Source organism: Bacillus rossius (assembly GCF_032445375.1).
Source record: "Bacillus rossius redtenbacheri isolate Brsri chromosome 4 unlocalized genomic scaffold, Brsri_v3 Brsri_v3_scf4_1, whole genome shotgun sequence".
Classification (NCBI taxonomy): domain Eukaryota; kingdom Metazoa; phylum Arthropoda; class Insecta; order Phasmatodea; family Bacillidae; genus Bacillus; species Bacillus rossius.
This window is the reverse complement of record NW_026962010.1, coordinates 17519708-17545140: the sequence shown is the minus strand read 5'-3', so window position 1 is coordinate 17545140 and position 25433 is coordinate 17519708. Positions and strand designations below refer to the sequence as shown.

At 32.3% G+C, this 25433-nt stretch overlaps 1 protein-coding gene across 5 annotated transcripts in view; it reads right to left on the bottom strand.

Annotated features, from left to right (window-relative positions):
* LOC134541592 (arginine/serine-rich protein PNISR) overlaps positions 1 to 25433 on the bottom strand; it is a 66892-nt gene that overhangs the window by 8055 nt on the left and 33404 nt on the right. For all 5 annotated transcript variants that reach the window (XM_063385131.1, XM_063385128.1, XM_063385129.1 and 2 more), the window contains 2 exons: positions 17453 to 17555; positions 8969 to 9025 (listed from right to left, as the gene is read on the bottom strand). In XM_063385131.1, the coding sequence (XP_063241201.1) occupies positions 8969 to 9025; positions 17453 to 17555 (160 nt within the window). The remainder of the gene's footprint in view (positions 1 to 8968; positions 9026 to 17452; positions 17556 to 25433) is intronic.

Sequence of the window (25433 nt, the reverse complement as noted above, 5' to 3'; positions counted from 1 at the left end):
TTTGCTGATGAACTTCAAACGTTTTTGATAAGTTTTACAATCCAGTTATTGGTGTCAGAATTCATGTAGATATGTAAAGTTCCAACGTACACAACTTTTTATCACTATTAAAAATTAATAGTGCTTAATATTTAATAATTGAAACATTTAATAAATATCTGTTTACTATTAAACTGTATAAGTTAGTAAACGTGCTTTTCTTAGTTTATTGTTTTTTGAAGTTAGTGTCTGCATCATAACGAAAAAAAGAAATCAACAATTTTATTTGTTGATGTGACCACTAACTTGAAAATATAACAAAACTTATGACATGTAAAATTGTAAGTAGAGATGATGGAACAGCATTTAAAAATAATTTTTTAGCTCATATGTTTTATAAATGCTCATATGTTTTAATAGCATTTATAAATCTTTTAAAGTTTTCAGGATTTGATATGATCAAAAAATATCATTGTACTTTAAAAGTGGCTTAAGTAATGCTGTGGAAAAAATGATGCATCTTACATTGCAGTGCCTTTAAATGGTCACCGAATATTTTGGCTAGCCCATTATGAAATATGGTAAGGTAAAAAAAATGAATGTTTGTTCTACTGGAGGAAAGGAAGAAGATTGATATTCTCACGAGAGAATTTTGCCTAGGGGACATTTTGGTCTATAGGTGCTGTATGCATGACATGGAAATATTTTGATTTCCTATTTCTGAATGATAAGTGTGCTGCCATGCTGTCAATACAAAGTTGTTTCAAAGAGTGAAGATACACCACAGAAGCGGGAAGTACATCGGCAACAAGAATTGTAATTCTGACCCTTTCCCGTTTTTCATCAGTCATTCCTTATTTGTACGCTGGTGTGGTGCGAGCAACATGTGTATGTATTTCAAATGTATTTAGAGATATATATTAGTACTGTAAATTGATCTTAACAAGAGAAGTGTCTTGATTAAAATGTTTTGTCAGCAAGCACACTTACCTGATTAGAAAACTAATTATTTTGATTAACATACACTCTTTTGGCAAAAACATAATTGATTAGCACTGTTTTGATTAGCGCACAGTTTTCTTGGAATGAATTAGGGAATTACTTCGAGGGGTGGATGTAATAATTAAATATAAATATTTTAATATAATTGCAGTAAAATTAATTTACACAAGAATCGTGGGAAAAAAGAAACTATAGAGATTGCTAATTAGCAATGGATGCTTTGTTAATTACTTTTTTTTAAAAAATGAGTATGTGGCATTGTATCTTTAAATTTTTACACATAAGGGTTTTAAATAATGAACAAATTAACAACCGTTGAGATCTCCATACTTGAAAAGCTAACTAACTTGCTTAGTATTGCCATTATAAGGTTTAAATAAACCATAGGCATGTGAATTTTGCATCTGATCATTCAGGTGTTTTTCACAATAACATTAAATGTGTTAAAACTCACATCCAAAAAATTTATAATGACTGAATTTTTCCAAGGATTTGCTAATACAATTCATACAGAAACACAAAATAAATAGCAAAAATCATTTAGATAAAACTGTAAGAGAGGAAAAAAACATTGATTGTAGGCAGTACTTATCTATGAAAATAATTTGAGGGGCGGATGTAGTCATGTTGTAAAAGCTTGGCTAGCTGCGGAACATTGATGGACAAAAGAGCAATGGATGGATGTCAGTGTAGTAATTCCAGCTTTATGTTGAATCGACACATGTTCACAATAACAAAATAACCATCATAGAAATATGCACGATAGGTTTGTAAGACATGGTACATGCTGCACAAAATGCAAACTACAATTGATGACGCCATGTCTTTAAACATCCTTTTCCGTAGCAATTGATATATCGCTCACAGAATAAAGCATAGCTTTACTGTGTTTACACGCTATTTTAATGGCTTCAAAATAAACCTACATTGGCCTAATCATTAAAACAAGTGTCACAGATATTTGGTAGTAAGTGATAAGTGTAGCATTTTGTGCTAATAAAAATGTTTATAACATTTAATTTGTAGTTATATCGTTTAAACGATTTTCCTTCATCTATATACTATGTGAAAGGCATGTATGGGACACTTTTATTTTCATTTAAAGTAAGCAGTTAATTAATTCATGAAGATTTAATAATGTTAAAAATGACTCAAAACTTATATTTATGTAAAACAAATATTTATACAAAAATTTGGTAATGCTAATGTTTTGTCTTCATACATAAGAAAGTAATATTAAAAGCAACACTGAGCCAAATATCAGATGGATTGAGCTAAGCTAGCTTCTGATGTGTAAATGTTCATTGCATAATACAGAATTTACTTGATTCTAGGATGTAAAGTTTTTTGTAACTCTTAAAAAATTATTTAGCCTTATGGTTAAATAACAATTTATATAGTTAGCATATGGTGTTCTACATTGATATGCCAAAATTAAGTCATTACTTTATTTCAAGACAAACCTCTCAAAATATAAAAATGAACAATTTAATATTTTAAAAAAATGTAATTAGATATGTGCGAATATCAATTTTAGAGCTTGAATCAAAATCAAACACAAATACATATTTAAATTTTCTTGAATACAAATATTGATTATGAAGAGTTAAGAGCAGAGATAAATTTATGTTTTAACTTCTTTTATTTAAGTTTTAGAGTTATACTAAAAACAAAAACTATAAAAGAGTTTGTGCAATGGCAATAAATATTTCTTGTAATATTATATAAATAATAATAACAAAAAAAGTGTGTTTTGAATTCTTTTTTTGTGACGGCTGCAAGTGTTGATTAATATGAACAATTCATGCCAATGGAGCATCAATATTTTTTGTATGTATATATCTACATGTAGGACGAGGTTTATATTATGGATCATATTGAACATGAATAACAGGAGTAATAATTTTACTACGTAACTGTAATAATAACAGCCTTTATAGGATACATATTACCATGAGGTCATATGATCATTTTAAATCATTATGAATAGGGCAGTTCACTAGTTTACTAATGAGGTGGTAATTCAGAAAGTTAAATCATAACATGTGATAGGTTACAAACTTAGAGAAATTTAAAACTAAATGAGGAGTTAGCCTTACAATAGAGGGCATCTTAGTATCGAGTAAAGTGAGTATTTTACAGATGGTTCGTACCACAAAGTTAAGCATGCTTTCACATGAGCTATTTTTTGCACTATAATGTTGTCCAGTCTACTGTATACCACAGATGTCTCTAATAAAATTATTTCAGCTTTTCCAAAGTAGTGGAAACATTTTAAATTGCTTATGTTACTCTTTCTTAAGCATCACTTGAATTGTTACAGCCTATAAATATACTCATCAGGTAACACATATCACAGCACACAAGAGAAGCTATGCACCAGAGATTTTATATTTCCTTGAGACTGTCCGGCGACCCTTTTTTTGTTGGTCACAAGAAAGTAATTTCTTGAGTTATCAGATGAGTATTGTCTGCGGTATTCACGGCGCTAGAGGGATGAAGGTGAGCATGCATCTGGGCGGTAGACTTTATCTACTCCCAAACCATAGAAACCAATTCAATAAATCACTGCAATGTGCATGTGTATGGCAATGACTTGGGGGGGGGGGGGGGGGGGGGGAAAGATAAAGCATAATTTATATTGCAGTGTAGCCTGCATAGACAATTTGGAATTTAAAACAATAGTAAAATATACACTGCATTTGCCAATAATTAATTTTCTTCTCTACATAACTAAAAAAGTTGAAACTGTTTACCACATGTGTGGCAGATCTAATATTTCCATCCTTATTTTAATAAGATATTAAGCAAACATACTTTACAACTCCGAGCAGTTAAAAGTTTTCCTGAACCATTAAAGTCATATTACACAGTGAGAAAAATGAGTCATCTCTTAACCCATAACTGTTTTCAAACAGCTGACTGAACTGTGCACTGGTTATTTATTTCATTAAACAAACATTATAACTGCCCTTTATGGTTTAAAAACACTAAACTTACAAAGCAGTAATATAAACTAAGTATGTAGTTTGTTAATGGACAATACGCTCCTCGCTAAATGATAAATCATGATTTGAATTATTATGTTTGTATGTGAAAGTATGAGGTTAACAAAATATGAAATTTTGAGATGACTACACAATAATGCTTGAAATTTCTAAGAAGGAAAAAAGTTACACTTAAATAAAATTAACTGCTAACAATAAGAGTAAAACCACCAAATTTTTGGCAATGCACGTAGTATATAGTTACAAGAAAAAATAATAAAATGCACTTTTACAGTTAAAGAACACTAATACATTAAGAGGCCGTGTCACAAATTTGCGCTCCTATCTATATCAATGTTATTTTAAAAGGCAGTTTTTCTTAAAGTCTATAAGAGGTAGGGGCCAGAAATTTTGCCTACTGAAAGTATACAATACATTTAACATAACCGCTTTTTTCAAATTTAGTTATCATATCATATATTATTTCTGTGATGAAAAAAATATAATCAATATTTTGATTTGTCCAGATACAGTGGAATTTTGCTTATATTTATAATTATTTAGCAAAAACTGAAAAGGCCATTGAAATGTATTGTACATCACCTTCCGATCAGTGTCTTCATGATCATGATGGGTTTAAAAACCTGGTTGTAATCAAGTCTTTAACTATTTCATGACAACATTTATACTTAATAATTTGGAGATAGGCCTTTTCTATCCTAAGCCCCTGAGCTTTCACTATCTGGTCTGGCGACCGACCTGACACTCTTCAACCACCCCAAGGGTCTCCGATTGCACATCCGATAAAAAAAAAGCTGTTCGTTCATTTGTTTTTGTGTCACAGACTTCACACATTTATGCCAAGGGAATATTCCGCTGATGTGACGCCATACGAATGTATTATTCGCGACCATACAACTTTTTTGTTTGTCATCGGGAATAAATGTTCATTTTGAATTGAGCATTTTTAAATGTCAGCGTAGAATATGCTTATCTGCCCATTTTGTTTCTTTCCATAATAATGAGTAAAGTTAACATTGTCATAGACATTTTATTATATTCATTTGCCGTCCAAGTAAACCTGTCACTATATCGCACGTAATTATATATTTTACTAATTTGTTAGTTGTCATTTTATTTAAGTTACAAATAACAGTAATCAAAAACTATTACTTAATAGTCCAGAAAAGAGATTGAGTTATTATTCATTTAATAGGGGTTTAAAATATGGTACTACATACATATTATATATATTATATATATTATACATATTATATATATTATACATATATTATCTTGTTGTCTTCTTTGTAACTTTACTGGAAGAATGGCATTTGGTATGTATGTTAACTCACAATGAAAATACTTCAGAAGTACTCAACAGTGAACAACCTAGGCCCTATACTAATTTCATTATGTTCATGGAAATATAATTAAAATTACAAATAATGAACTGTATGTGTTTCACGTAGAGATATCGTACGAACTGTATGTGGTACAGACCAACACTTGCTAAGGCTCTGAAAATACTTAATTTCAGTTAATGTGTGGAGAATATTAAAAGTTAGAAATAATGATATATATAAAACAATGCAAAGTTATCAGCATAAAAATAGAAGTTATTTTTACGTAGCGCCTATTGGAATGAATATTTTGTGTTGAATTATGTGGCATGATTAATATTCTCTTATGGTATGTGTGTTTTGTTAAAATCTTATAAAACATAACTTACTGTTGAAGGATTTTCATTTTTTTTTGTTATGATCTTATTTAAACAAGTTTTAATTATATTACACATGTCTATTTTAAAATCATTTTAATGTATACTTATAGAATTGTAATAGGCTTTATAAGGACTCTCAAAATGCATGTGAGTATCTATAATTATCTACATCACCATTATGGCCGTTTCACAAGATCAAATATTTATTGAATTCAATCAGTTGCATTCATTGTACATGATTTTCAATTTGTACATTGAATTCAATACAAATTGAAGATGTTATTCAACTAAGCTTATTAACTTATAAGTATTTTGTTTGTCCAGTACATAAAAGTAAAGATTCTTTATTATTTAAATAATGAGCATCTATAAGCAATAACGTTTTCTAAATATTTACATAAACATAATGAAATCTAATTTTTCAATACTTTATATCTACGATCACATCAACGGCAGTATTATGTAATCAATGAGGTAATGAAATATCTTTAAAAGATATTTTCTCCTCTGTAAAGTAAATTTGTGATACAGCCCTCTTAATGTTAGTCTAGTGAGTTATTTCGTCTTCTAATATGCTACAACAATATATAAAACTAAGTTTTGTTAGTGTTTTAGTCTTTTGTAATGTTAAAGTGTAATGTAATCAATTCATTTTTTTTGTAAATTCTTATTCATAAAGATACATATCATAATAAGATAAATAGTAATATTTGTAAATTTAGATTCTTTGAAACAACATCGATAAGAGGTTCTCTCTCCTACCTCTGTTAAACTGTATGATGGTGCATTGTAAAAAAATTAGGTAGTCTGACTTAAGTGAGATTGTATTTAGATTGTGTGTAATGCATATGCAATATCTAAGCATAAGAATTTATGTTATTATCCTTTTAAAACGTTACACTATGAATTTCGTATACTTTTTAATGTCAACTACCATTATTTTTCACGGAATATTACATCCAGATAAAGAATAATTACCACATGTTTGAAGATTAATTGTATTCCGATACATTTAAAGTATTAAAATTTTTAGATACGACTCATACTACAGTTGTAAATGTGAGGTTTCTTGATTCTGAATTCCTGCACCGCAATTTCCTAGTGAGCCGCCGGTCAGATTGTCATCCTCTCAGATTGTCGAGGAACCAGATACATTTTTCGTCGAGTAATCTGGCGGTATAGTAGTTTTATCACGCGCTGCGGTTACAGTTACTTCGGTTGAATAAGCCACTAAATCTCACTGTTAAAAGAGAGAACTTCTAGACCAGAATATTGGAAATAAAAATCTACTGACACGGCCTCTTAAGTGATGCACACTTGTCTTGAATACACAAATGATGGCAATTAAGTATGTATACAAAAATTTTCATAACAAAGGCTTTACTCTTCTGAATAATTCAATGCTTTATACCAAGTTTATACCAACTTCAGATATTTGTAAGGCAACCATTAGCATTTTTTTCTTTTACATAAACAGAATATTATTAATTAAAATTCTCAAAAACAGTTTATCAAACAAAACAAATAAAATGTAATGTCTAATGAGTAAATAATTTCAAGCTCAAAATGGTTATAAAATTGGTATGATCTCTTACTTTTATCTAAATTCAATTTAACTGGAAGTGGATTTAATCTAATCTTCTTTCATCATTGGCTTTTACAGTGAAAATACAAGGGATGAGCCAATCAAATCTTTAGTATCTAAAAATATTTGAATTAGAGTAAATAATTCAAAGAAAAATATTTTACAAAGTAACATTAAGAAATGTAAACCCTAGCACCTGTGTAGTTGACAAACAAGACATTATTTATCTCTACAAAATCTATCAACTAAACAAACAATAAGGAAATATTTGCTTAACAATTTAGAAAATGTTTCTGGGAAATTGAAATTGTTTCCATTCCACCCCAAAGCCTAAACATGTAAATTAGCTTTATTTATTTAAAAAATAACTAATTGCTTTTATGTTTCTCCAAAACTTGAATATTTTTGTTATTACTTAAAGAATAAAAGAAAATTTGCCCCATCATTAAACACTAAAGCACAGCTTCACATGGAGGTTTAAGAAAACGGGACTCCCAAGATTATGGTGCCCTATGAGCAAACCCACTATGCTATCAGACTGAGGCATGTCAGGGGCTTGAACTCACGTCCCTGCCACGTGTGCAATGCATTAGTGATCACACACCATACTGGACCAAACTAGTTAATGTGAGGGGACTTCATTTATCCAGGCAAACAAGGCAATAAAACAAAATCAAACCATTTTGCAATTATCTTCAGATATCTTACACTCTAGAAGTTAATATCATTTTCATTTAACTATCAAACAATTTACTTGCTGTACATTAACTTAGCATTAATATACACATGTCAATGATAACTAGAGACAAGATATTATGGTTTCATTTTAAGGCCACATTTTTTTTAAACATGAGATTTCGGTGTTGTTTTTATTTTTTATGAATTTTGTTAAAAAAAAAAATCTTACTAAACAAATTAGATATTTAAATGATCCATGACACTTATTTCTCCAAAAGAGACTCTTTTCAACTGATACATGATGAACTTTTTCAATATGATGATTTGTAATAAGCATGACTAACTTTTCGATACAAATAAAATAAATCTGTTAATTATATCTGTGTTTGAAAAGTGTTCTATGGTCGCAGTATAAAAATGAGTAGGTAACTAATAACAATTGCAAGACTACAAAAAGTAAAGCAAACTTTTTCAAATTTTTTTTAAATTTATTAAATTGTGGTTCTAAAGTCCTGCTAAAAAATGAATTACATTGAATTTAATATTTTAAAGATTAGGTTTTTGTCATAGTGTTAAGTTTTGGTTGAAAATGATGATTAGTTTCATGATTTTAGTTTCATTTCAGTGCTTTGTGGTGTATTAACTTGAATTTCGGTGTTACATGCTTTTCAGTGTTCAATGTTATTTCAGTTTTATCGCAATTCACCATATAATCTTGTCTCTAGTGATCGCACACAAAACACCACGAAACATTTGCCATATTTAGTACTTGGTACTAGCTGTTCTACTGCTTCAAGTGGTATTTATTCGCAAGATCAAATACACTAAAACATACCAACAACCTAACGCAGTAACATTTCTCTCCAGTGCATCTTCCAGAACATCATGTCTGTCTAGAGCAATGCATTCACATATCCCTCCTAGCTTGCAAGGACATCACGACACACAGAGTTGGCAGGTATGCAGAGAGCGAAAACACACCTCAAAGTTAGTAAAAAAACAACTCAGACTCACCAAGCTTCCCAGTCAAAGACGCTAACGCCTGGGTCTTCCTCAGTTGCAACGCTGGAGCTTTGTCATAAAATAATAGAAATTTAGTACATGGCACGCACATGTGTGTTTACAAGGAAGACATGTTCGGGGGTCGGGCAATCGTGCGTGAGGGGGCCAGCAGCAGCCGTCGCTAGCCCCCGGCGATCTGCAAACAACCCACTCAAACACAAGATAATTAAAATCGCCATTCAGTCAGAAGTACCAGCACTTTATTTGTAGAGAATATTTCTGTTCTTGCAGACAACACAACAATTTGGTGCATGGAAAAACTTATTCTTCAATACACCTCACAGAGTTTCATTATACATAGTATTACTGTTCCAGCGAACACCACTTTTCCCCTTTTCCGTTTTCTCTTCCGAAACGATGGAAACTGTGCTCGACGCCTGGGGCCCGTGTTCCAGTGAAATAAGTACACAATAAAAATGTTTATTCAGCCATTGAAACAGCACTTATACCTAATAAATATATTATTATTTTTTTAAATGACATGCATGAGACTTAAATACAATTCTGGACAGAATATAACACATTTCACTTGAATTCCAAGTAAGTAGGCCTTTAGAATTTCCCCACAAAATAGAATGTATCTTAGAATCAGTATTATGAGTTGAATTAAATTTCAAAAAACAATAATAATAACCATTTAGAGAATTCTGACCATAACAACCTCTTTTATTCCAAGTACAAGTTATACTTTCACAGAAACACACAAATAAATTTTACTAACTTATTTCCCCCGAAATAGAACAAAAGAAAAAATACATTTTGTATTTCTTTACCACCTCATGGGAAAAATCAGAGAACCAATAGCATCTATTTTGTCCAAAATTATTATCTACTATTGTGAAATTGGCATTTTTAATGCAACTTAAATAAAAACCCAATATTTACATTTTAAATGTTTGAAAATTAGAAATTCATACATTAAAATACTATCTACAAATAACCCTCTATTTCAGTTTTGTACAGGAAAAAAAAAAAAATATTTTATGGCTTTTTAGACCAAACCTACATTAAAAAACTTTTAGTGCATATATTACTTAAAAAAGAAATTGGTATTGCAATATGCTAGCAATCATTAAATGGCAGGCTTGATTCGTAGAACATTACATAAATCAATTTGAGTAATTGGGTGGGCTTCTATAAAGACAGTATTTCGAATAGATATAACTTGGCGGCATCACAGGGACAAGGCAATATCACGAATTTTGCTGGTCATGAAAAAAATCTGTGGCAAAAGGGTTTGTTTATTAACTGAAGTTCTGATAAGTAGGGATGGGTCGAGTCCACATTTATTCAATTCCGATTCCACAATTTCCTATGATGCCAGGTTCGTTTCCAACTCCAAATTTTACTGTCTCTATGAATGAATGAAATTATGGAAATTCAAGCAGAAAGTTAACTTCATTCATAATATGTACTAAGAAGTCTACCTAAATATACATACATTTGAGCCCTAAATATATCTTCTCTTGTAACAATTTTTTGTGCTTTTTTACTTGCACAATTTACTTACATTACCTCTGAATTTGGTCTTCAGGCATGACAGAATTCAGTGTGCAATAAATTCAACACAATAAATGTACGTATCAACAAATGTGTGTGAAATACATTATTAAAACTCACTGTGAAATACCTCTCTTCTGCCATGATCATTAACAGCCCTGATTGTTGTGTTTCACTTGATTTACACCCATGAACGTTTATATTGTTATTAAAACACTAAATGGTCATGATGTATTTTCTGTTTACTGTGACTGAAATTCACAACAGATTTAATAATAAGTATAACACAAGTTATCGTGGTGACGGCAAATGAACAGTTGATACTAACATGAAAACCGTGCATATAATATAAATGAGACATTTCATTTAATGACATTATATACTACGCATAAATTCTAAATTAACTAACATCTTTTAGGCATACTTATGTAAAAGTATATATATAAAAAAAAATAGCTTCAGTGGAATGAAGACATTAAAAAAATAAAACTACAGGAAAGCTTCACTATAAAGAACATGAAGGGACCAAAAAATAGTTGAGTTTGTTATACTGAAGTTCTTTATACTGAAACATAAGCATTGTTATAAATATGTATACCGATAAACACATGAAACACCTTAAGTGTACTAAGGTTCAGTATCTCAGTCATTAGTCTATGGCCGCTTGAAGAACATGTTCACATACTCTCTGCTGATGCTTTGTCTATGGTCAGGAGACACGTTGTAGGCAGAGCTGCCAACCTCAAATCACACCCAGCAGTAATGACAATTAGATGAAAAAAGTATGCGTAAATCATGCACGATAAATTTTTCCTGAGGAATTATGACACACACAAGATAAAACAAGGACAATAATATGCAAAAAAAAAAAAAATGAAAAATATACGCCTATGTATATGAATACAATGAAAATTAATGAATCAAAGAAAAAAAACTATTTGAACAATACAATTATCTGAATATGTAAGAAATGTCAATAATTTTACAGGAAATTTTCAACCTTCAATTCAAAGTATTCAAAGTTATACTTTTGAACAACTGTCTTTTTATTTGCTTCTTTTATCCTGGTTGGATAAGAACTGTCTTATAAACAAACAACAGAAGACAAACAAAAGAAATTGTAAACAATAACTCTGCGTTTGTTACTTTCGTTTCTTCAGATGTAGCGAAAAAACTACGATATGGATTTATTGCTCGTCATGACTATAAAATGATCCGCATGTTTCTTTGATTCAATATGCCATCTACAGTCATCCCTTCCACCATGTGCAATCGAAAAGTCACAGGTGCATACATTACAAAACGCGTGGTGTTCCAAAACATTTGAAAACGACAAGCATGGCCATTCTTTTGAATAGTTAGGTCTTAGGTCGAAAGTTTTGAAGAATTGTTTTCTTTTTTTTCTCCCCCAGATACACTTTTGTTCTGTCACACGCTTCATTTCTACAACCGGCACTGAAGAACACAACACTATTGAAAAACGTAAAAAAATTTCACGTCTGTAGACACGACAAAAACACTATGATGAAAAAAATGACTTACAAAAAATAAATTAAAACCACACAGGTTAGCCAAAGTACCGTACAAAAAATATCGTGATGTAAGTAGCCAACAAACGAAAAGTCCGAGAATATGTACTAGTTGTATCGTAATACCATCCCATTAATATTTCAAAACACGAGAATTAATCTACTTATTTTGACAGTACATGCTACATGCGCACACATACTAGTTCCGTTATTTGCGCAAACACGTGATGTATTCGAACTGCGTTCACGAAACAGCGCAGCAGAAAATGAATTTTTTCCGTTACCACGCAGCACAAAGCCTTGTTTCCGTAATAAACCAGCGATGCTCCGTAATTCCGTAATTCGGTGTTAAATCCGTAATAATTACAGAAAATCCGTAATGGTTGGCAGCTCTGTGTAGGTTATGTTTTTGTTTACGTACGCGCTGTTACGTTTGAATAAGAAAATTAAAAATAAAGTACAAGTTTTTGGATGGTAATTTTTTTTCAAAATTTGCCTCAAGTTTGTTCGTTCAAGTGAATATTTTTGTTTCAGGAAGAAACAGAACGTCGTAAAATTCGTTAAGATGAAATAAAATTCAAGGTTATTATATACGTTTTTGGCGGGACCAAACAATGAGTTCGGTTAAGAGAAGTGTTCGTTTAACTGAAGTTCGTTGTACTGGTGCTTTCCTGTCTGTCTCGATGTATAATGTTTGCATTTGATCATCAGTAGACACCTGCGAGTACTCGAAATTCGAGTTTCGAGTCGAGTTTTTTAGTAATACTCGAACTCGAGCTCGTGGCTTTTCAACAACTCGAAATTCGAGCGAGCTTTTCTTGCACTGTAGCTATAAAAAAAAAAGACTCTCATCATATCGGAATAAAAGTCTTACAACACTATTATCCTTTACTTTATAATGTAACATGAAAGACCGTATACATGAACACATCATTTTTACGTACCCGGGATTTACGAATTTCCGTGATTAATTTTTTTTACTTCTATAATTTTCCGCATAGCATTAATGTATCACTTTCCTGCTTTATGCGGAAGTATTTCCCGCTTTATGCGAAAACATTTCCCGCATTTTACTGTAAAAAGCGTTTAAATTGTCCGGGGTCTCATCATTTACGCCATTAAATGTGTGATATAAAGTCCCGTTTAAAATATTTATGAAAGTTCCTGCCAGTAATGGCGCACGTAAATATAAATATGAAGAAAAGACAAATGAACAACAACTTACGAAGAAATATGGATGATGTACCATAACTACAGTACAATTCCAATAGTTATCTTAAGATAATTACCATAAAAAGAACTAAAGATTCTTTGTAGATACCATAACTACTGCAGAAGCATGATAGTTACCACATTTGCACTATAGTTGCCGTAATAACCGAGATGTGTATTTACCGTGATGTTAATGTATTTATTTAGGACATATTAAAATTAAAGAACATTATTGAAAAAAAAAAGGATGTTAAATCTTGATATGTACGGTTGGCACATGTTGCTAAGAAATAATGTGATCTGAAAGAATGCAGTACTACTACGAAAAGTGAAAAGGGTACTCGTGGATTTTTAGGTTATGGCAGTCTCTTTCGTTTTTCAGTAATATCGGCCGAAAATTAACAAGAGTATTGGAAGTTGGCAGAAATGCCGATTCAACTAAATATTGGCAAAATCGGCTTCTTCAGTACAGCTCTACATTTGATGACATGAGTAAACATATTTCAGACTACAGGACATTGAAAAAGACTTTAATTTCCATGTAGGTTTATTGTGCGTAAGTTTTTTTTGCAAGTGTATATTGAATTAAGTAAAATGCTTCTATTTTTATTACTTTAAATTGATTAAACTTAATGACAAGTTACAGATATTTGACACTAATTTTGAGGTTAAACAATTTGGTAAATATGTAGAGTAACGGTATATGCGAAAAAAAATGCTAATATTCCGAAAATACTTTTATTCTATGCTCTTTCACTTCCTCTTTTCAAATCAACCGACGGAGATAAGAAATTCCAAATACTTTAGGAGATATCCAACTTTTTAATTTTGAACATGTAGAGTAACGGTATTTGCGAAAAAGAATTCTAAAAATCCGAAATTACTTTTATTATATGCTCTTTCACTTCCTCTTTTCATTAAAACCGGCGGAGATAAGAAATTCCAAATACTTTAGGAGATATAGAATTTTTTAATTTTGCAATACAACACCTGTACAACCATTAGACCGACGCCATTTTTGTTATTTTGTCGTGTGTTCGTGAATGCGTAATAAATAAAATGGTCGATTAGGTCAGGTCAGTTACATTATTAATACTTTCAAACTAAGTGGACATAAAAAATAATGTGAATTAATTTCAATGGTTCTTTAGTTTTAAAGTATTTATAATGTAACTGACCTGACCTAACAAACCCGGACAAATGATGAACATTAACAACTCACGTAAAATATTTTTGTTACTTATTACTTGCGCAACAATATCCAAATAAAAAATAAGACTTTAAAATTAGAAACGTTAAAGACCCACCTAAGTTGGAGGCAGGTACATTTCCTTTGCCATTAGAAGGAAACTATGTAGTCGTTCACCTACGTCGCGATACCTACGACGGAACATTAATAAATAAATAAATAATCACGTATTGGTTCATTTGAATACTGGCCAATCACGGAACTGTCACGTGACAAAATTGTCCAATAAGAAACATAATAGATACTCGTAAACCAGAAACAATGTTGATCGCCGCATGAATACCCAGGTATTGCGATGAAAATTAAAAAATTCGATATTCCTAAAGTATTTGGAATTTCTTATCTCCGCCGGTTGATTTGAAAAGAGGAAGTGAAAGAGCATAGAATAAAAGTATTTTCGGAATTTTAGCATTTTTTTTTTTTCGCATATACCGCGACACTACATATTTACCAAGAATTTTACTAAAGCATTCCAGCCAAGCAGGTTGCCAGCGAGAGACGCTTCTCTTCTGCTGTAAACACCATCTCCAATCGTAGAGCTAATTTAACTCCTGAACGTGCAGAACAAATTATTTTTCTGCATGATAGATTGAAGAACAGAATTTAATACTCTATGACAATCTCTCTCAGAATTTTTGTGCCGAAAAGTGGAAATGTTGAAACAATGTGAATGTACTTTTCAAACAACATGATTTTTGGTGCTCAGTTAGTTGAAGCTCAGTAAGGACTCCAGAAAAATTGACAAGGATGAAATTATTCCAAAGATATGTTACATTTACACAAACATAACTGTAAACTTGCTTGTAAACTGTGGTTATGTTAGTTGGATGATATCAGTTACTAATGAACCAATGGAAACAGGTTAGATTCAATGGAAAACATGTTTTTTTTTCTAGCAGTGCAAATTATAAAAGCACTCTGTAAATAGTTACCCAAAATTAATAAGCCCACTTCATTTTCATACTTTATTCAAACATTATACCTACTAAGTTTAAGGTAAAAATTATTTCCCAAAAGTGTAACTATATCACAAAAGCTCAAGCTTCGAGAACTTTCAAGTAGGCTCGCTCGAGCTCGGCTCAAAGTAAAATTCTTAGGCTCGCAGATCTCTAATGTAGGTCTATCTAGTTAGTAGGCTAACAATGATAATGGTTTCTTTTTTTATTTCCATATTTTTCTCAAAAGTTCTCACATTTTATTACTCCATCACAGTAAATTTATGTGCAATAAACTTAAAAAAAAAACTCGAACTCGACTCGATACTCGCGAGTATTTTAGCAAACTCGCTCGAGCTCGACTCGAAGTGAAAATCTTCTGCTCGCAGACGCCTAATCATCAGCATTTTTACGTTGCGTTACTCATGATCCACATGAATTTATGCGATATAATACATGTGTGTTCTAGTTACCAATATTTGTATTCTTGTTACTATGATATTCCTTTGGTAATCAATTATATACGTAATCACGTGTTTGCACTGCTTACATAAATCTACTACACCAAGAGGACGTATTCCGTATTCCTTAAAGATTACATAATTGTAAAAGTTTATTATCATCTAATATTTTTTCTTACGTATTTTGTAATTCTTATAGATGTTTGATATCAAGCTCTTTACTAGTCCCTGAAGCATACACATATGCTTATGTGCTATCTGTTAAATCACTCACATTTGTATAGCTAAATGTTTCGTCATTTGTCCTTTCGGAGATGCTTATAATTATTTCTTCTTCGATACCTGTACTTGATTACAGAATTGTCAGGTTATCGTACCAGTTTTGAATATATGGTTTGGTTACTAATAAACTTGTTGTTTTGAAAAAGAATATAATTTTTAAACAGGCATTAATTACTCACAGGTGCTGCTACTATAAGGAGCGAAATGTCAGTCTTTAGTAATTTACTTCATACATTTATTAAAAATACTATTTTTCTCCTCATTGGGTTAAGCATTCTCTGATGGAGATATGGTTACAATACCGTATAGTCACTGTACGCTTCAAAATTATTGGCAGACATCAACACCGGTACAGAGCATACTGTAAGTTTATAGGTTTTACAGAAAACCTTAAAGGCAATTTATGGTTTTGAATAACAACCAAGTCCTGAAAAAATTTAAAACAAAATCTGAACATGGTAAAGAGTTGGGTTTTAGAGAGTTTGGCGTCAACCTTATTCTAAACCACAAATATGTTTGGTTATGGTCGAAATAATAGGGGTGCGAGGCTTATTGGAGGCACTGCTTATCCTGGAAAAAATAGTGCTTAAAAACATTTAGGGTTCAAGCCAAATTAAAATGTAAAACAAGGAAATGAAATTTCTAAAACAGGGCTGTACTATGATTTTTCAAAGCACAAATAGTGCTGTGGGTTATAAATTAACTATAATAATGTGAAGAAAAAAAGACTTGCCATGAATACGTAATGCCATATCTGTAGTGAGATGATAAATATGTACTAATACTAATACACAGAAAAAAAAATTGAAAAATATTTATATTCACATACATACATAATTCATGATAGTAGATAACAAAGAGAGCTCTTGGTAGATACCACATGCTATAGTAAATTAATTCAACGTAGAGGAAATGGTGCAGGAAAACCGGACGAAAGGTTATATGCATATGTTACGTATAGCAGTAAATTTAGCATCCAGTTTCATCAACCCCCCACCCCCCCTCCACGGGAAGCACAGTAACCTGCCACTAATTTAAAATTCTCAAGGCATGCAACTTTTCCGATATGCCGCACACTTCGGCATCGATGGAACCGAAAGCAGACAGAACGGACGGCCCCCAACTGGAACACGGCAACCCACAGCGCACGAGCAGCAAGTTCAGCACGCAGCGCGCAAGCATCAAGTTCACGAGGCAGTCGCCGGCCCAGCCAGATATCCCTGCCAAGTCCTTGCGCGCGGCTGGGCAACTTAAGAGACAGGGTGTACCTTTCGCTCTGAACTTGTGCAACACTTGATGGGCGACTTCCTCCAGCTGCTCCGTCGTCACCTCCAGAAGGATTTCCGTCAGCGACCGTCGCACCAGCAGCATCTGCAAGCACAGGCACGGTGACAGACCACAAAATTTTCATTGCCAGTCTGAAATTTCATTAAAATAATAAGGAATTGTTATGTAAACCTTTTATTTATTTTCGTTCCTAAGTGTTTATGTTTTAAGTTTTTAATTACATCTTGAATTTTATTTTTTAATGGTAGTAGACACCTGTAGGAAGGCCCCTAGGTCTATCGACATCATTGCACATTTTTATGTAAAAAAATAAAAACCGGGACAAAATTTGCCTTCTTTGCGTGTAATCATGTAGGCTGTTGTCCCAAGCTCTTTGTACAATGATGCACCCAGGCGGTACACAGATCTAGCGGACAGAGCTAACTTACAGACGTTAACACCAGTACCAAGAATGCTGAGAGACCTCCAATGTGTGGTTTTCAAGGTATCTGTCATAAAAATATTTAAATATTTGTATTTACCAGCAGAAAGGCCCCTCCTCCATATGGTCGCACCCTTAATTTTGGGGCAAAAAAAAGTTAACATTTTCACAGTAAGGGTCTATATCTGTCTTGTCTTCACTAAAGTTCTGTGGATACAAGTGAAGTCTTCCTTTCCTCAGCTTATTGGAAATACCCCACCCATATTTACGACCCATCAAATTCTTGCGTTTCTTAACAAGACAAAGGATGAGACTGCTATTTTTTATACCCTCGTTTCCTTTTCCTCCATTGTATTTTATCTTTACTGCGAGAGAGAAGAAGCAAGAGGTGGCAAGCTACTCTTTTATCAGTTCCATATATAAAAACTTGCACGCTGTTTACTGTAATGCTGGAGGAACATTAAAGGAACACCATACACTTAGTTTTAGTTAGGTTAGGAAAAAAAAATAGCAATGGCTGCACTTTTGTCACATTATGTTTGCTGAAAGCATGGGAAATTTCATTCAAATACAATAATGATTTAGCACAGTTGCATCATGAACACCTATCAAGATAGACACGTTAATTGTTTGGATGCCAGTTCACGGATAAGTTACAAAGAAGAGAGGGAGGGAAAACCATTAACATTGCCACATGGCCTTACACAAGCGCACACTTGCTCCATCTATGGCTGGTTTATTTTTAGACGTCACTTGCCGGCGCCAGACATTGCACACATACAAAGACTGAACTTTATTCGACTGCCAAGATACTTTGATTAAAAAATTTATACTTACTCAAAGAGTTACATTTTTTTAGAGGTGGGACAATACCACACTTTCGATACTCGATTCTGTATTGTTTTTTCAGTTCGATACTTTCGATACTTGGATACTTTCGATACTCCAGTAACAAATATTTTCCCATTAAGTAACAATTATTACAAAAAACATAAAATAGTTTTAAACTATATAAATTCAATCTATCATACCAGCATTATGTCAGATTAAACTTAAATACATAATGTGTAAATAATTGCATTATATTAATGAAAGATATGAATTCATCATTATATATACATATAATAAAACCACCAGAAATGTAAAATACAGTCCATAATCAAGTAAAGCTGACATGAGAAACAGTGGCCTTACAAAATGTTTGAAGTCCTTTCTTGGTGGGAGAGGAAGGGTGGGGGGGGAAAGTCTCCAAGCCTAAATTAGAAATTAAAAAATTAGGCTATTGTAAATAGAAAATCAAAAATTTTTGCTTGTTTGGTTCAATTTACAAACAACTTTATGCAACAGAACAATTTTCAAAAAAATTTTAACTTGAGAAACGTAAAATACAAAACAATACGATCGTAAGAAAACAATAACAAACAGGTATATTCAGTTCAAAGAGTAATGAATTGTTAAAGCACGTCCACCATTTTCATAATCATTGCCAGTTTGCGCCACTAGTCTCGCTTGATGCTGGCCATAGATGCTACTAGCGAAGTGCACAGTCTTCCTGATACTATCCATATCTATGGTGCGATAAAGTTATTTTCTTATGTTTGCAAAGGTAAACAATGAATGTTTTTCAAAATAAAAGCATTAATTAAAACGTAAGTTATCAGGAGGAATATATCTAACAAAAAAATTTGTGAATTTTAGGACTTTCCCGCTTCGTAAAAACGTATGAAACGGGAAATTAATGATTTTATAAGTGTATGTTCCGGGAAAGTAAACCATTGTAAATATAGTAGTACTTTCGGCGGGACCAAAATTAATCGGCGTATGACACGGGAAAATGTATGAAACGGGAACGTATCATCGAGGTTCTACTGTAGTTGTATTTTGTACGATGGCGACTCAAAACTTAATTCAATACAAATGAACAAGCATTCCGGTATCGAAAAAATGTATCGAACTTAAAGTTTCGATACTCGATACTTTTCGATACCGTCAAGTATCGAAGGTATCGAGGTATCGAAGTATCGAAAATCCCATCACTACATTTTTTAAAAAATAACATAGGTCACTTATTTACACTCGTATTCAACCACACAGTACATTAATTTTTGTTTAACCAAAAATTTGCATATAGGTCGCAGTACACTTTTTTACACTAAAAATCTGCATAAAATATGCAATCCATTTGCAGGTAAATTAGGTTATAAAGGCAATATTTACACTTTAAAGAAAGTAAATATTTAATTTCCTTTAGTATTTATTTTGTTTAATTACATTTTATTCCGTATGTTTATATTTGTAATCTATGATTAATTCAGACTGTAAATTTCCTTGGTTATCGTTTTGTCTATGTATTACTCTATGTTAATTTTTATTTTAAAATATTGTCAAGGCTAGCATAGCAGTATTTTTTGAAACCACTATTAATTTAAAGATGAACACGTCAGTAATAGTTAGTAATTTTACTAGTTTTGTTTTATCAACAAACTAAAGACAATCGTTTACTAGTGACGAGGAAAATATTCTTTTAGAACGAATTGAGACTTGATTAAGACAACAGCTAGAACGCAACGATTTTGACATTGATTTATAATTGAATATTTATAGAACATTGAAAATGGTTATTAATGCCAATATTAACTGAAATTTTGAAGAAAATAATAATTTTAATCGACAAAGATAAGACTCAGACATCAAGATTTTAAATAATTACTTAAGAAGAGAAGTCGACAAATATCCATGTTCAAGAGATCGTCAAATGACTTTAATTTGCTTTGAAACTACGAAGATTAAATGCCGTTTACAATTCCGAAGAAAGAAGAATCCTGTCGAAGATTGAAAAGTCACAGTTCGAGCCCGGGAAGGATGACCATCGCGCAGTCCAGCCCAGTTGCAGCCCATAGTTGAAGGATGGAGTCGTGACAGCGCGTATTCCTGCCGCACGCTAGAGGACGGAGGAGCAACACCGACATCGCAGTCCTGAATGAGTCGAACCAAGGAGTCTCCGAGAACCTACACGTCTCGTGGGTATCCTGCAGCAAGGTTTGGTCCCTTACCCCATCACCCGAAGACTCGCTGAATATAGAAGTACCCAAACGAATTACAATTTAAACAAGACGAACATTTTTCGCAGAACTAGAATCTTTTATATAATAGAGAATATTCTTTGAACAGAAAAACCAATTAACTTGTTCATCTTTAGATTTACAAATCAAATTCCGGAATCGCGATCCCGATCTAGATAGTATTAACGAGTATAGATGGAATTTGATATTGGAATAACGTATTGCTATTTTGGTTGACTGGTACTGTAAGTTACGTACCCAGTAGTCCAAGCTCTACCGGACTTAAGTTAGTTAAAATAAATAACATCAAAATAATTAACATTTGATTGTAAAGATAATTCACACAATTGAAAGAATTGTTAGATGCTTTGAAGTTGAGAGTAATAACAAATTCCAACTGTAGTTTAAAATAAATTATTTTAAGTTAAGATTATTTATATAAAGTGTGATTTTGTGCATGTCAAAGTGTATTGTCACCGTCGTCACAAACATTACACACAAATATAAACCGTACAGTTGAATTTGTTTACACTTTATTCCAAGGTCTATTCACGATATTAGTATTTAAATACTTTTGACACACTTTACCTTGACATTCAGACACAAGCTTCTAGATACAATTCTTAAAACTGAGAGAGGTGGGCTAGAGAAACCGAAATTATTAAATACATTAAATAATTTCAATATTTACACTAGCTGACTCCACAAGGTATTATTTAATTTACATGAAATATTGAAGCAGTTGATGAATTATGTACCTAGTATAACATGTGTTTCAATTTTTAATAGGGGTGTGCGAATAGTGGATTTTGATGGTCGAATATTTTTGAATCGAATAGTAAAATTTTCGAATAGAATGCGAATAGCTTCGAAGTCGAATAGTTGTAATATATATATTTTTTTATGTGTTACCACACTGAAAAAAACTATAAATTAACAAATTATGATGTAAAATTTTTAACTGCTAAATCATTTATATATTATTAGTTTTTCACGAGACTTTATAAAGAAATGTTATACTACAGTAACCAACCATATGTTATTCTTTAATGTAGATTAAGAAAATTTTAAATGTACCTATTTTAAAAATCAACTAAACTAACTAACAATGTTAAAAAAGAATGGTTGAACAATTTCCTCAAATATTTTTATATTACGTTATCCACCACTCCAAAATCAGTAGTAGTGATATTGTTGATTATCTTAGTCAAAAAGAGCAGTTCTAAAGGATTAAAAAATTTAAAATTAACGAACATTATAAATAGAGCATTTCCATTGTCTTCACATAAAAAAAAAACACTTAATAGAAAACAATTACTTTCTGCTTCAACGAGAAACTAAGATTATTTTGAAAACTCTTCAAGAACACCTTTTGAATTCAAGAAAAATATGTTTCATGGACAATAGGTTCAGATTTATTAATACAGTTCACACGCTTCAGTTCACTAGAGTGCACTACTTTTTTTTCAAATTCTCATGAAGGAAAATCAATTCTTCAACATGGCTGGAAAGTAATACTTCTCGTCTGCTGCTGACGACATTTCCTCCTGTTGAAAATACTCGTTCACTGCAGACTTGTGTAGCTGGTATAGCCAAAAAAATGCTGCGCCACTTCAGAGAGTAAAGGAAATAGCTGGGAATTTCCTTTCCACCACTGTAGAGGGTTTGCTGATCTGGGAATCCTAGGTATGATTATAAACTTTTCAATGTGATCCTCTACTTCAGTGTCGGCAGTCACTTACTTTTTCTTGATTGGAATGGATTCCAACCATCCCCATACTGACTTTGTGCACGTTTTTGTTTGTGTGTTGGTAACATTCTCGTCGGGTGTCATTACCTGTGAATCTTGTTCAGATGAAGTTTTTACCTTATTTCTCAGTTTTCTTAACTCTTCTTGTAGAAATTGTTTGGCTAGTACTTTACTTTCTTCAGGCATCGCTTCCAGCTTAAATCTTGGATCGACAGCAGTAGCCATAAGGTACAGTTTGTCTTGCTCTACCAAGGGAAATCTTGACTTTAGTGCTTTGCACAAATTTTGTGCAAAGACACTTCCAGGCTTGTGTTGTTGTATATGGTTTTTTAACACATAATGCATTCCCTGCAAAAGTGGTATTACCAGGCTCAACGTTGGATAGCGTTCGGAACTTGTTTCTTCAGTTGCCTGAGCAATTGGTTCCAACACTTCAACCACCCCACCAATGAGCTTCCATTCACTAGCTGATAAACTGTCGATACTACAGTTAGGGTCTGAAGCAAGCTCAGCTGCAATTGCTTCTTTCAAAACTAGAAGTCTTCTTAGCATCAGTAACTTGGAGTTCCATCTTGTTTCCACATCTTGGATGACTTCAAGGACAGACTCGAATCCCACCTGACGCTGCTTCTGTTGAAGACGATATCGTGCTGTAGAGCTTCTTGAGTAATGCCCAACAATTTTGCGGGCTTTCTTGCACATGTTCTCGATTCCTGGCGTCATACTTTCTGCATCATGAATGCTGAGTTGTAAAGAATGAGCAAAACACGACACTGACTTCCATGTCATAGAATTTACTGCAGCACGGATGTTGTGTGCATTGTCAGTTACCACATACACACGCACATTCTGAGGAATCTCCCACTCAGTAAAAAGACTTGTGAGCATAACCTTGATGTTCTCTGCAGTGTGAGATTCTGACATGTAAGAGCAATTAAGCATTTTTGATTTCAACTCGAATTCACCTGTAACATAATGTCCTGTTAAGGAGGCATAACTTTCATTTGCCCTAGAACTCCAAAAGTCAGTGGTCAAGGAAAATGACTGCACATTTTTACCCATGTCTTCCAGAAGTTCTCTCTTCAATTCTGCTCTGGTTGACTGAAATAAACTTGGTACCACATTTCTTGAGAATGTTGTACGGGAAGGTACAGTATATCGTGGATACGCATCTTTAATTAGGTCCCGAAATCCATCTTCCTCAACGATACTGTATGGATGTAAACCAGAAACCACAAATTTTGCAATCTTATTAGTAACTGATTGTGCTTCTTTTGAACTGGCTGTCCACTTTGGCATCAAGTAAGATGTGATTGTTCCTTTGCTTTCTTCGGAAAACTTTTTCTTTTTAGGCTGACCATCAGTGATCTTACTCTGCTCATTGGTGTAAAGGGCATATTCCTTTTTGTGTCTTGCAGATAGGTGGTTGATCAGAGTGGTTGTAGTACCTAAGATAAAAAACGAATGAATCAATATGGGCAAACTAAGCAAAAATAGTTTTCCCTCCTTAAGAAGAAATACTTTCATTTCCAAACATGTTTTACAATCATTCACTTGTTCACTAGTAGTTTGCCATTCAAATAAATGGTTAAGTTAGGTTAGGCTAGGTTTGGTTTATAAATTACAAATCTATGATCTTGTGAAAAACGGTAGGTTTGGTTAGGTTAACTACAGTAAAATATAATTTTACTTGATGTGGAATTACCAATTTAAAATGAAGCTAACTTAACATAAATAATCTGCCTTAGTATGTTATAGTATTTTTACTGTAGGTAACCTAACCAAATAAAATGAAACTTTTCACTGTATTTTCTAATAAAGCTACCATAACCAAAATAAAATCAACAAAATTTTAACTTAACCAATAATTAAAACTAAACTAATTGAAGTATCTCAGAAACCACTTAGAAAAATAAAGAATTCAGAGAATAATAATTAATATTTTTCAGATCGCATTATTTCATTATTATTATTACTACTCATAAATTCACGAAGTGATTTAATGTTGCATTTTACTTATGAGTTACAAAAAACGTGTTCAATAATGCATCAAGTATAATTTAAAATAGGTTACCTGTTGGAGTTTTCAGAATGTAGTGGCACGTTTTGCATTCTGCCATCTGCTTGTTTTTTATGAAGTAGTCCCATATTAAATTAGTCTTTGAAGTGTTTGGTTCGCCACGTTTTAAACTATTAGAACTTGATTCTCCACTTTGCCGGGCATCCATTACGTTGATTAACCAGAATTAATTTTATTAAAAATAATAATTTTGCCTTAATGATTTTTACCAAACACGAAGGTTAAGCCTATCCATGTAGTACTTGGCCAACACGAATGAAAAATGGCGGGTTTTCCTATATTTAGTTTATACAAGATATTTTCTGAGAATGAAAACACAAAAAAAAAATTTCACTCAGTATTTTTAGGAGTTATTGAGAACATGATTTTTTATTTCATATATAATAATATTTAATAATTGTTATTTATTGTTTTTTTTTCTTTCGGTTACCACAATGGAAAAATTTGGATAAATAAATGCGTAGCATCTGAAATTAATTTAATTGTACTTCAAACATATATGACAATAAAAACTTCGTGATTAACTTCAATACTCAAAACGAGTATATAAAAAGGTTATAATGGAATAAAATATTTGAAACAGTTAATTTTAACGGTTTTGTAAACGATGGCAACCGTTCATCAAAAATACGGTAGTCGTTGGCATCCC